Genomic DNA, 13,277 nt, shown 5'->3' with positions numbered 1-13,277 from the left:
AGCACTTACTCATCTATACCTGCATGTTTATATATTTTACCAGTATCTCCCTTCCCCTCTCTCAGGCCCTGCTAATCACTATTCTACTCTAACTGAACACTGTGTTAATATGAGCTTAATGGCTTTTTGCTCCTTTTGTTGATTGGCGCCACTGAACATGAACCATGCAGCATTTATCTTTCTGTGGCTGACTTATTTCATATAGTGCAATGTCCCTAGGTTAATCCATGTTGTCGTCATTGACAGTACTTTTCTTTAAGACTGAATGATATTCTATCACATATATGATATGTATAGTTGTATTACTTAGTATTCATAACTGCATGGTACTACCATAAAAACAGACACATACACCAGTGGATCAGAATAGAGAGCCAGGAAAGAATGAAATTGAACCATTATCTTATGCCTTCTATGAAATGAACTAAAAGTTTATTAAATATTTAAACATAAGACCTGAAACTATAAAACTCCTAGAAGAAATCTTAGGGGGGGAACCTTGACATTTGCCTTTACAAAGATTTCTTGTATTTATAACCAAAAGACAGGCAACAAAAACAAAAAGTAAAATAAATGTGACTGCAACAAACTAAAGTTTCAGCACAGCCTGGAAACCACTAACCAAATTAAAAAGACAATGTATAGAATGGGAGAAAATATTTGTAAGCCATATATCTGATAAGGGGTAATATACAAAGCATATTAGAAAATCATAACTCAACAGTAAAAAAAATAAATAACCTGATTACAAAATGGGCAAAGGACCTGAATAAACATTTTTCAAAGAAGAAATTCAAATGTTAATCAGATATTTGTAAAAGTGCTCAACATCACTAATACCAGTGAAACACAAATGAAAACTACAATGAGATCTTAGTACATCTGTGAGGAAGCCTATTATCAATTAGTCAAAGACAAGAGATGTTGCTGAGGATGTGGGAAAAAGGGAACCTTGTAGAATAGCTGGAAGAATCTGAAGGGGTGCAGTAGGAGTATCCCCCTATCCCCCCACCTTAAAAATAAATTCTGAGTTTAAAATGGCTGCTCCATGAGCTCTGTCACTGGCAGGCTGTTATGATCTTAGGTCACGTATTAGGCCCTCTATGCACTACTTTTCTTAAGGGTATTAATATGGAAGATAGTAATATGTACTTTGTGTATTCTGAGAATTAAATAGGTAATGTAAGGAAATCACCAGAACCTGTACCTGGTGTAGGAAGAGAATGTTCAATGTTTCCTAACAACTACATCCATCATCATTCTCTGCTACTATGAGTACACACCAGTTACCGTTAACTTATGATAAACTTATCACTTCATATACCATTGACTATTATTTGTCCAACTGAAATATGTTAAGCCTCACAAGAACAAAGTCATTTCTTTCATATTGTACCTTCTGTGTTTTAGCAGAAAAAAATTAAAACCGCTTTTCTGATAAGTAAAAGAAATGGTTGGTTTCACCTGAATTCCTGGTTCTAAACCCTCTCTGGGAAGAACTGTTTCTGGTTTACTTAAGAGGATCTAACTAACAGGGGATATAAAATTATATAAATGTCAACATATAGCCATTCTCTGCTTTTGTTTCACAAATAATGGTGGCAGCTTAGTTTTAGAAGGAGCAGCACAGACCCTCTGACCACATACTGGCCCTCTCCCCTCCCCTTACTCCTCACCTTCACTCCTTTCCTGGACCCTAGATTGTACTGAAGTTCTACCTTCTTCTTTGCTTCTAAGTAGAGCCTATGGCCTCCAGGAACAGAGAATGCTCCCCTTGAGATGCTTCGCATCAGGGGCCCTGAAAGCTGCTTCAGCCGAGCCTCGCAGCAGTTGACAGATACCTCTTCATTCTGCAGCAGGAGAGTTTTTTCCTCTCTCTATGGTGTCCTGGAAGGGAAATGTAGGGAAGTAAAATACAAAGAAGTTGTTAGAAGGAAGGCCCAACTGGTATCCCCTCAGAAAAAGCAGTCTGACCGCCTCAAAGAGGACTGGAACATAGAAGGAGTCAGGAGACATGCTTCAGTCCCAGGTCTGGCCAATCCATTGTGTGACTCTGAAAAGTCTCTTACCTCAATGTCAGTCTCAATATATGTGAAATGATGGAGTTGGAAGACATAAACTCTATAGTTTATTTAGTAATAGTATGATTAACAGCAACCGAAACCCTAACAATCACTAATAAAATGTTTAATGTTTAATTCTGGTTGAAGTAAAATTCCCCTCAGAGAATGCGTGTTGCTACAGATGAAAATATATGCATGGCACACCTACCCACCAGAAACAAGTATATTCTGAGCAGAGTTTTGACTGCTTTGCAAGTTCTTTCCGTGACAGTTTCAGTGTGTGAGGATATAAGAATAGGTGCATTTGTTTGTTTGTTTCTATTTGGAAGTTACAATCCAGCTGGATTTTCCTCAATATGAAATAAGAGAATTTTGTCAAATTAAGATCTGTCCTAAATGGTCTGAAAGAAAAACTTTCAGTGAAGGTGCATCTGATCAGCCGAACTAAGTTGTCACCTGAGGGGGTCCGGGAGCGCGGCGCGCGGGCGCCGGCAGCGGGCCATGGAGGTTCCCCCGAGGGTGGAGGGCCCTCGCGGGAGGAGGAGGCCGAGCCGCAGGGCACCGCCTGGAGCGGGGACAGCGGTAACGTGTCCCAGAGCCACAGCAGCGCCTCGGGGCCGTGGGAGGACGAGGGCCCGGAGGCCGGCGCTCCTGGCCGCGACCTGCCGCTCCTGCGCCGCGCCGCCGCGGGCTAAGCCGCCTGCCTGCTGCCCGGGGCCGGGACGCGGCCCGAGGTGGAGGCCCTGGACGCTAGCCTCGAGGACCTGCTCACCAGAGTGGACGAGTTCGTGGGCATGCTGGACATGATCCGCGGAGACTCATCCCACGTGGTCAGCGAGGGCGTGCCTCGCATCTACGCGAAGGCCACGGAGATGCGGAGCATCTACAGCAAGATCGACAAGCTCGAGGCCTTCGTGCGGATGATCGGCAGCAGCTTGGCCAGGATGGAGGAGCAGGTCACCAGGGCTGAAGCCGAGCTGGGGGCCTTCCCCCGGGCCTTCCAGAAGCTCCTGCACACCATCAGTGTGTCCTCCTTCTTCACCAAGCCGGCCCCCGCGAGGCCGCCGCGCGCCCCCTACAAGCCGCTGGTCCTGTTCTGCACTGAAGACCACTTCCCCTGCTGCCCTGACAGACCCCAGCTCTGAGTCCCGTGGCCCCTGCGCAGGAGGACCCCAAGCGAGACACTTATCCCAAGTATTAAGTTAATTAAAGGGCCTACTCATAGGCGTTTAGGATGTGGAGCATGGAGTTTTGAAGTTTATTTTCTGCAAACAAATTCTCAGTATATTCATTATTCCACGTAAAAGTGCAGTTTTCCTGTGTCTTCCAGTTCTCATCTAGCTGCTTGGTGGGGGATGGGGAAGCAAAATGAATGAACTTAATCTGTGCACTTTGGCAAAACTGTTATTTTTACGGATTTTACTACTCAACAGTATTACCTTTTCAAGATTTATATATTTATATGATCATAAGAAAAACTACTGAGCCAGTAAAGCTTTGTTATTATTTCAAAAAAAAAAAAAAAAAAAAGTTGTCACCTGAGAGTTCTCTCCACTTCCTGCCTTGTCCCCGGGTCTGTGAATATGATGGTTAGTAATCCTATGGTTACAATATGTGGCATTACACAGGATGAATATAATAAATGAACAGTACCCTATTGAACCTAACCACATCTGCACATTAGAACAGTTTTTTCCAGCTGTGGCAGAAGGGAAAACAGAGAGACTAGAAAGGAAGGAAAGATGGGATGCATCACTGGTATGTTGAAGATGAAAAGGGTACCCAGGTGTCCAGATGAGAACTAAGCCCATTTTATATCTTGTTTTCAGCTTGTGAGGCACTGAGAAGAACCCCCACATACCCTATGCTGGGATCTAACCTTACTGTGAGCTAATGAATGCATGCTATTTTAGGCTGTTGAGTACATGAGCATTTGTTTTGCAGCAATAGAAAACAAAGTGTCATCTTTTAGATAAAGAGAGCACTTGTAGCCTGCAGAGTCTTGTTACCCACAAAAATCTAGGTTATTTCTGAGATAAGAAGGATACAAACCCTGGAATAAAAATGTGAGGCCTAGGGGTTTGGGATGTGGCTCAGTGGTGGAGTGATTGCCTAAAATGTTTAAGGCCCTGGATTTCATCCTTAGCACCACACACACACACAAAAAGACTATCAACCTTATTCCAGGACAAGATCAGGAAAGGTATAAGCTAAGGGTAATTACCATCAGCTTCTTCTGGAACTCCAGCTTATCATCCTTGAAGGAGTGCTCCATGAAGACTTCGATGGCTTCCCTCTCACAGGCTGCGTGCACCTCCAGCAGCTCCTGGAGTGTGTCTGTGGGGAACTGCACCCGCTGGGCCATCTGCTCACTGTAGTGGTCGGCTGCCTTCTGCACAGCTGCTGAGTTCTCACGCTGGGCCAGACTGGTCACTGCATTCTCCAAACAAGGCACCATTCCACTGTTGATGGCATTCACATAGGTCTCCACCAAACTCCCCAGCCCTGAATAAGGCCGAGAATAGGTATGCATGTCAAGTTCTCACTCAATAGGATACAAGAGTCTGAGACTGTTTTTAAAATCACACATAACACCATGGACTGATTATTAATTCCCACCATGAAGGTGATGGAACTAGGAGGTGGTGCCTTCTGTGAAGTGATTAGAGACAATGGGGGAACAGTTCTCATGAACAGAATTAGTATGTTACAGGAGACCCCAGAGAGCTAAATTGCCCCTTCTACCATGTGAGGTCACAGCAAGAACTCAGCAATCTGCAACCTGGATGAGTTCTCAAAGACTCTACCATGTTGGCACCCTGATTTTGGAGTTCCCAGCCTACAAAACCTGGAGAAAAAAAATGTATGTTGTTTCATACTCCCAGTTTAAGGTATTTTTAAATAATAGTCCAAAGGACAAAGATAAACACATGCCTTGCATACTTTTTCTATCAGCACATACAATTTCACACCTTTTCTTCATTCTATTACTCACTGGGACTTAACAGTTTAAAATATTGAATACCAACCTTCATCTAAAATCTGATTTAGATGATTATGACCCAGTTATCCCACTTCTTGGTGTTAATCCAAGAGTACTAAAATCAGCATACTATAGCAATACAGCCACCTCAATATTTATAGTAGCAAAATTCACAACACCCAAATTATGGAATCAAACCAGGTATCCTTCAATTAATAAATGGGATAAGAAATTATGGTGTATATATACCTATTGTGGCTAAATACAACTCCATATATACAATGGAGTTGTATTTAGCCACAAAAAATAAATAAAATTATATCATTTGTTGGTAAATTCATGGAAATGGAGAACATCATGCTAACTGAAATAAGTCAGTCTTATAAAATCAAGAGTCAAATGTTTTCTTTTATATGGGGAAGCTAGGGCAAAATAAAGAAATGAAAGAGAGGGGATTAAATATATAAAAATATAGAGAAGATCATGGAATAGAAGAAGGAAATTGAGAGGGAGAGAAAAGAGATGGGAAATAGAAAAATGTGGAATGAATTTTTTAAAATCATGCTAAGTACATTCATAAATATACCACAGGGAATCTCACTTTTATATATAAATAGAAAGAATTAATCAAATATAAATAAAAAGGTGAGTGATAGGAAGATCAGTGGAGAAGAGGAAGGAGAATGGGGGAAGGGAGGAGGGAAGAGAGAAGGGCAGATATGAACTGAAATTGAACTCCATGCATGTGTGATTTTGTTGGGAGGAACCCAACTACTATACTAACTATAATGTTCTAAAAAGTTTTAAAGATATGGTCTGAGATCTTTACAAAGCTGAGTTTTAAATGGTTACGGTGATGAAAGCAACTGAACCATGAAAATCCATGTGGACAAGGGACTAAAGGAGGTAGGATCTAGGCAGGTTCCTCAAGCCCACATCCCATTAGTAAGGAATTGTGATTATTTACAAATACCATAATATTGTGATTCTTCTTTCTCTTTTGAAAGATAAAAAAAATAAAATAATCATGGTTGTTCAGGAAAAACAGAAACTATTTTTTGTTTATATATCTGAAGAGAAAAGTAGGATAAACAGATAGACTAAGGAAGTAGGGGAATCCAAAAATCATTTATTTCTAATTATCAAGCATTCAAAGGATTTTCAGGGCCTCATAAGCTAACATTTATTTTGGACTGGTTTAAACTGCCAGATAGTCTCCCTTTTCACAGGACCTCCCGTGAAAAGACAATGCAGTCTGTTTTTGACCCTATCACTTCTATTTCATCCATGATGGGTACCTTCATATATGTAGGAACTGTCCATACCAGTGATGTTTGAAGTTTTGGAAAATAAAATAAATAATAGGATTTTGTAAATCCTATGACATGAACACTTGCACATTTTCATGTGGTATATGAATATTGATAAATAGTCTATATGCTTCTGTATAAAAATAAATAAAAAACTGAATAGCATGTACTATGATTCAACAAATATTAGACCACACAGAAGTATCATTTAAGAAAAGTAAACTCACGATTCCCAGTGACTTTGACTCCTTCCCTGAGGGTCTTGATCTTTGCGTGGGTTAAGATGTGAGAACGGAAATTTTTTGATTGTTCCTGGAATTCAGGATTTAGTTGATTTTCCAACACGTCCTCAATATGAGCTAGGAGCTCCTTTTCGTATTTTGGCCGGTCAAAGACAAAACACTTCCAGTTGGGAAAGAAACGCCTAATACAATCCCTTGATGTGTTAGTATTTTTCGCTTTATCATTATCACCTGAGGAAGAGGAAAAGCAGAGTCACCCTGAGCACAAACTAGGGACAAGGCATCTCAAGCATACCATGACTTGGAATTATTGTTCATTGGAATCTTCTTAAAGATCCAATTTTATATATTCATTCAATGGCTTAGTGCAAATCAAACTCATATCAGTGATGCATCTCTGTAAATGAATTGTGGGAGGCATGTGCCCAGGAATAAAAAAAAAAAAAAAGAAAAACTTGGGTTGATATCCACTGAACCAAGATAGCACCTGGCTTATAAGATTTTCAGGAGTGATTTGATTGGTAGATGGTTACATATCAATTTCTGCTCTGATAGTACTGATAGTGGAAGTCCAACTGTAAGACTGAATGAAGAGGAGCCACAAATAAAGATAGTAGAGCAATAACTAAAATAAGACAGATGACACATTGTTAAGGAAAACTGTAATCACTGTTATTCACACAACAAATAGGATTATGTAGTTTGGGTATAAACTCTAAAGAATATAAACTCTCAAAATGTAAGATATATAATTTGTCTCTACTTAATAAACTCATGGGTTTTATCAGACACTCACCCACCTACATTCAATACATTAGAATAATTTATTAACTGAGAACAGTATCATCATAGGTGCTAATATGAAGAGAATGACATGGTAGGGAAACAAATGAAGGCTCTGGCAGACAGTAGAAGTATTGAAAAAGTTTGGAAGGGACTGTTGAGGCCTATTTGGAGTGTAAAGTTGCTTTTATGGAAAACATAACTAGCCATTCTCTTAAAAGTTAATACATGTCTGTTATGGTTTGGATGTGAGGTGTCTCCCAAAAATTCATGAGTGAGACAATGCAAGAAGGTTCAGAGGAGAAATGATTGGTTTACGAGAGCCTTAATCTATCAGTGATTTAATCACCTAATGGAGTTGAGGCAGGCGTCATGTGGCTGAAGGCAGGTGGTGTGTGGCTGGAGGAAGTAGGCATTGGGGGCGTGGCTTTGGGGTATATATTTGTATCTGGCAAGTGGAGTCTCTCTCTCAGCTTCCTGATCATCATGGAAGCTGCGTCCCACTTTCACACTCTTCTGCCATGATGTTCTGCCTAAGACCTCTGAAACCATGAGTCCTCAAATAAACTTTTCCTCATTTATAATTGTTCTGGTCAGGACCTTTAGTCACTGCAGTGAAAAAGCTGACTAAAACAATGTCTGAAAGGAGAATAAATAAAACTGAACAAAGTAGGTTCTGTGTTGTAATTCTATGACTAACAATTAACTAGTACATTGTTTTTCTCATTGTTTTTCCACAAAAAAAAAAAGGAGAAGCAAAAGAAAGAGCAATGTCAGGTATCTGGAAAGGTTTAGTGCCTGACATAAGCTAAATGCTAAAGTACAAATTATTTTGAGTGAAAATTGGTTTGGAATAACTTTGTACACATTCACGCCCTACTATCACTGGGTGAGTTAACTCTAGTCATTAGAACTTATCAAAGAGTAATAACCCACAACCCCAGTCATTTCTGTAGACCTGAGCTAGTCTGAAGTACAATGCAACCCCAGAGATGATGGACAATGTTTATCAAATATCATCCTTTACTAGACCTTACTAGACAGCTCCCGACCCACATCATGCTCACATACCTGGAATCATCCTCAAGGCATTCTCCAGGTACTCGTCTTCTGTGATGGGGTGACCATGTAGGTTCAGCTCCAGAGTGAAATCCCGTACAGTCCAAACAAAGTCTGGAAAGAAACTCACAAATTCTGTGGAATCTTCTACTCCATCAAGTCTCTGGGAAAACTTCACCCTGATTAGTTCTGTGAGTTCTGTCACATAACTAGGACTTGGCTAAGGAAAAGGAGCGGCCAGGCACAATTTCCTTGTTCCCCTTAAAAAATTATTACGAATGCTCTCCCTTCCCCTGGGTCCTCTCTGACCTACCAAAGGCAACTCAGCCACTGGGGGAAGGATTCAGCTTGGTTTCCATTCCCTCCACAATTTCTCAATAAACTAGAAAGGATACTGCATCTTCTCCAAGGCATCATTGTTGATGGTGCCCATGCTGTTGTACACCAACATGCTGCTCAGAAGCACAGCCAGGGCAAAGATCCACGTGTCATTCTTAGGGTCACCCTGGAAAACATGTGAAAACAAGCACTGAATGATCTTTTCCTTCAATGTTCATTCAGGTTTTGTTGTTGTTGTTGTTGTTGTTGTTGTTCAGTTATTTTTCATTTGTTATTACAGACAGCACAGTGTTGACACAAAGAAAATAAAACATGAAAACAAAATTAAATCTCAGCTTTGGCAATGAAATTTCTGTGACCCCTGTTTCCTCATCTATGGAAGTATTCTAACAATACTTTCTTCAAATGATCCTTCTTTTTCTGAATGAGATGAAATAAGAAAATACAGGTTGAAAAAACAGAGTCCAATATGCAACTAGTTGCTTAGTAGTAAGAGACCAAGTCTCACTTAACAATAAGAGGGCCACATAATACATGCTGTGCTAATCACCACTGAGCACTTAAGTCAAATCCACAGAGCATATATATGTGTGAGCTACTAAAAAATGTTGCTCACCTTGTTTATTTGGTGAAAAACATACTTAAGCACAGCAAGTTTTACAATCTATGTGATTATCTAATAATACATTAATTTAAAAACAACAACAAACAAGGATAATAACATAATTAAAGCGTTTACATATTAATAATGGATCTAAAGTAAAAAGAACAGTTATTATATTGAATAAAAATAATGAAAGTGTCAATGAGAACAAAAGTTACTGAAAGTAGGAAATGACTGTATGTGACATAGAATATAACTGGAAATTACATCTGAGTGCTGAAGTTTTTATAAAATGTGGACATAACAAAAGGGTATGCAAAATAGAAATACTTGCAGAAGCCAAATCAACATTAGAATTAAATAAGCATAGAGTTCTTAGGTCTGACTGTCTCAGAGCCAAGGGTAGATACAGAAGATGTGACTTCAAAGGTAGCTCTGTGGCAAGATGGTGAGAGCCTTGAAGAGGCAAAGCTGCTTTTGTGTTGACTGAATCACTGAAGCCAGCAGTCAGTTGTAGTAAAACTCTGATATGTTTTATTACCTGCTTGAGGAAATGAAAATCCTGAAATTCAAATCCAGAATATGGGAATTTGGAAAAGAAAAAAAATATTATGAATATACTGCATTTCCCAAATTCTAATTATTTAAGAAGTAAATTGACTGAGATCAGAACAAGTTGGACTTAGAGAAACAACAATAGGTTTTGGCACCAAGACCGTATCTTTGGTATGTTGTTTTATAAGTAAGGACAGAATATCTGCTTAAACTTGGGAGGAAATGAACCCTACAGAAATATAGATCTTGTTTCCAATTTAATCTCTAAATAGGGAAGGAGGAAAAGAGGGAGAGACAGATACAGAAATAGACATGGTGTCTTAATTGCACTCTAACGTAAGAATAGGCAAACTAAAACCTGAATTAAAAGACCTCCTGCCTGTTGGTGTCTCTTAGTCTGCTTTCTAGGAAATTCACCTGGTTCACTCACACCCAAGCAGTGATCACATGGTATTCTAGTTGACTTATACACACCATCTCCTCAACAGAGTTGAAGGCTCTGAGAGAGCAGGACCTTTACCTCATCAAGAGTACTTGCCCAAGACCCTATATCTCAGCTTCTCCATAAAGGCTTACTAAAATGGATGAAACTGTTCAATTCACTTCTCAGGAATACAATTTTACCTAACGTATCACATTATATGGTATAAATTCAATGAGATCGAAGTAAGTCTCATCCCATAGAGTAGCATTTGGGGATTTCAGGAATGAAATACATAAGTTGAAGTAAAAAGTATCCTGGAAAGCTAAGAAAAAATACCAGAATAAAAAAGATCTGTCTGAGCTTCTTCCTCACCTTTTGCACATCTCCCAGGCCCTCAGTGTCCAAAAGAACCAGACTGTGGTTTGGCTTGTTGGGGTGGGGCATACACCACATCCAGATGCCCTTGGTTTCAGATTGCACTGTGGAGCCCAGAGGAAAGCCTGCAAGCGAAGAGCAGATATTCAGGAACCTCCTGAACTACAGAATCGCACTTGTAGGATCATAAGAGCCGGTGATACGAGACACTACTTCTCTGATTTTATATATTTACATGTACGTTTCATATATTTATAAAGCATAAGCATGTATATCCATATGTATATGTGTGTGAATATTTGTTTTTAGTGGGTGTGGATATGTTGTTGCATATACTATATTTATGTTTTACAATAATACTTATTTCAATGAAAAAAAAAAGATGATGCTTCTCTGTTCTTTGAGGATATCCAACTTAAGTGTCACATAAACACCCATATTTTTCTCTGTCAGCTTCTCCCACATTTTAAAGTTTGGTTTGTTCATAATTTCTAATTCCTCTTCCCATTGTAAGAAAATGTGCCTTCCTGTTGGTGTGGCCCACCAGTGCACTGGATGAAAGAAGTTACACTACACACAAAGATGCTTTGATTCTTAGCTGTCCAACCACCCTGACTTCAAAAGGAAGTTAAGCTAGTGATGGTATTGTAATTAGATCAAGTCCTTTTAATCATCTGAGGAATAAACAAAGAAATTTAGTCAACAATTACTTATTAAGTAACTATTATTTTCCAGGTACTATCGATAAGTTAAAGCTCCAGGAGATACAATAGGACTGAATGAGGCTGAAATACCTGCCCTTCTGAGGCTAAAGCCTGTGAGTACCTTGAAAAGATGGAGATGGAGACTCAGAGATAGAAAGAAACCAAGAGTGTGTGGTATAGAGATAATAAGAAAGGAAAGTATTTTTAGGAGCAAGCTGGTGAAACAGGAGAAGTGATGCTAAGCAAGGGTCTGGGATGGATAAAAAGAAACATTTTGAATCAGAAAAGATAGGGTCATTGGTATATATTGAAAGAGAAAGAGCAATTCAGTGGAATGTTGGGTTTTAAGAAAAGAGAGGAGTTGATTGAAAAGTGGGAAGAAAGTAGAAAAAGGAAATTGAGACAATATAATTTTGCTTGTGATAGAGTTTAAAAAAAACAGTGATATGGCAGCCATAATGAGATACAGAATTCAGAGAGAGCATCAAGTTAATAAGAATAAGATAGTGGAAAAAGGAAAACCACAGGTGGGTGAAGGTCATTGTAAGAGCTCAGGTCCTAAGCTGCTAGAAATGAAGGATATCCCTTTTACAGGAAGCTGAAATGACAGATGTAAATCAAAGCATTGGACACATTGACAAGGCTGCAATTTTGCTGGAAAGAATTAGATTTGTTGGAGAGGAGATTCAGAATCTCCCTCCTTGTTACCCTGAAGATGCAGTGACAGATAGAGCTGGATTGAAGTAAATAGCCCTGCCGAGGGACCTCACTCACCAAGGTTTTCTCCAGCAAGACGGTTCATCAAGTAGGACTTTCCTGTGCGATAAGGCCCTACAATAGCCACAACCACTACAGGCTGAGAAATCTTGCGAAGAATCTTCAAGGCTTTCGGGTTCACCCTTAGCTGCTCATTGTTGTTTTCTACCAGACACACTGGGACCAACATAATTGGTCCAGACGTCATGGTGATCTACAAAAATAAAAGGGCCTCCCTGTAGAAATAAGATCGCAAATTAGTTCCCCCAACCCCTGAAGTTTAATCAAACATGTTATGACAGGAGGGAGCTCAGAGTATTTCCATATTTTTCTATGGCACAAAATGTAGGATATCATTTGCATAGGGCTTCCTCTACTAGAAATCTGAAGTTAAAAGTAAAATGAAAAAATCTGAAGTAATGAAGTAGTGGTTTTACTTCCATAATAAAAATAAAATTCAAGCAATGTTTATCATGCGTTGACAGTCTATACAAAGCTGTCACGTAGGTGTTACATACCTGAGCTCATTGATGTTTACAGGAATTTTGAAAGTTAACGCTATTTATACTCACTTTGCATATGTACAAGATGAAGTTCAGAAAGACTGAGGAGTTTGCTTCATCATATCTAGTGAATAGTGGGAGTCCCAACGTTTGAAGCCAGGAATGTCACTTCCCTACACCATGCTTTGTGACCACTCATTCTGACAGAATGATCTTTGTCAACAACATTGCTTCCTGTGCTCCTTAATCAGTATCATACAGGGGCTTTCCATTGACACTCCTTTACCAACAGCATGATGCTCTGATCCATTAGGGTGGTGGAATGGACTCCACTTATTCCTGTAGAGTCAGGCCTGCACACATGAGAGGTCTTGTTCTCTGCTATTTTGTCAACTAAAAATTGGAATAGGAATGAAAATAGAAAAACTATGCTTCCATTTGTAAAACAAAAGCACATAAATGATGTCCAAAATATCACCAGGAATGAATCTAAGAGAAGAAATATCTGAACTTTCATGTAGTCTTAAACTTTCTCTATAATTCAGAATTACTTTGTTTAAAACAAAGATTTAATTAG

The 13,277-nt window shown here is 39.4% G+C and overlaps 1 protein-coding gene and 1 pseudogene across 2 annotated transcripts in view; one reads left to right on the top strand and one right to left on the bottom strand.

Moving 5' to 3' along the window:
- Positions 1–13,277, bottom strand: part of LOC308656512 (guanylate-binding protein 6-like) — a 21,290-nt pseudogene extending 8,013 nt beyond the window's left edge. Inside the window, exons 1-8 of the transcript XR_014024289.1 lie at positions 12,770–13,277; positions 12,216–12,433; positions 10,735–10,862; positions 8,836–8,945; positions 8,453–8,649; positions 6,584–6,829; positions 4,288–4,568; positions 1,677–1,887 (exon numbers count right to left, since the gene is read on the bottom strand). The product of XR_014024289.1 is annotated as a guanylate-binding protein 6-like (transcript). The remainder of the gene's footprint in view (positions 1–1,676; positions 1,888–4,287; positions 4,569–6,583; positions 6,830–8,452; positions 8,650–8,835; positions 8,946–10,734; positions 10,863–12,215; positions 12,434–12,769) is intronic.
- On the top strand, positions 2,529–3,435 carry LOC308656517 (biogenesis of lysosome-related organelles complex 1 subunit 4-like). Its single transcript, XM_081307693.1, has one exon. It carries the CDS (start codon positions 2,858–2,860, stop codon positions 3,206–3,208), a length of 351 nt encoding a protein of 116 aa, XP_081163819.1. The 5' UTR covers positions 2,529–2,857; the 3' UTR covers positions 3,209–3,435.

Source organism: Spermophilus citellus, assembly GCF_964194105.1.
Source record: "Spermophilus citellus genome assembly, chromosome: 9".
NCBI classification, from domain to species: domain Eukaryota; kingdom Metazoa; phylum Chordata; class Mammalia; order Rodentia; family Sciuridae; genus Spermophilus; species Spermophilus citellus.
This window is presented reverse-complemented; position numbering and strand designations above follow the sequence as displayed.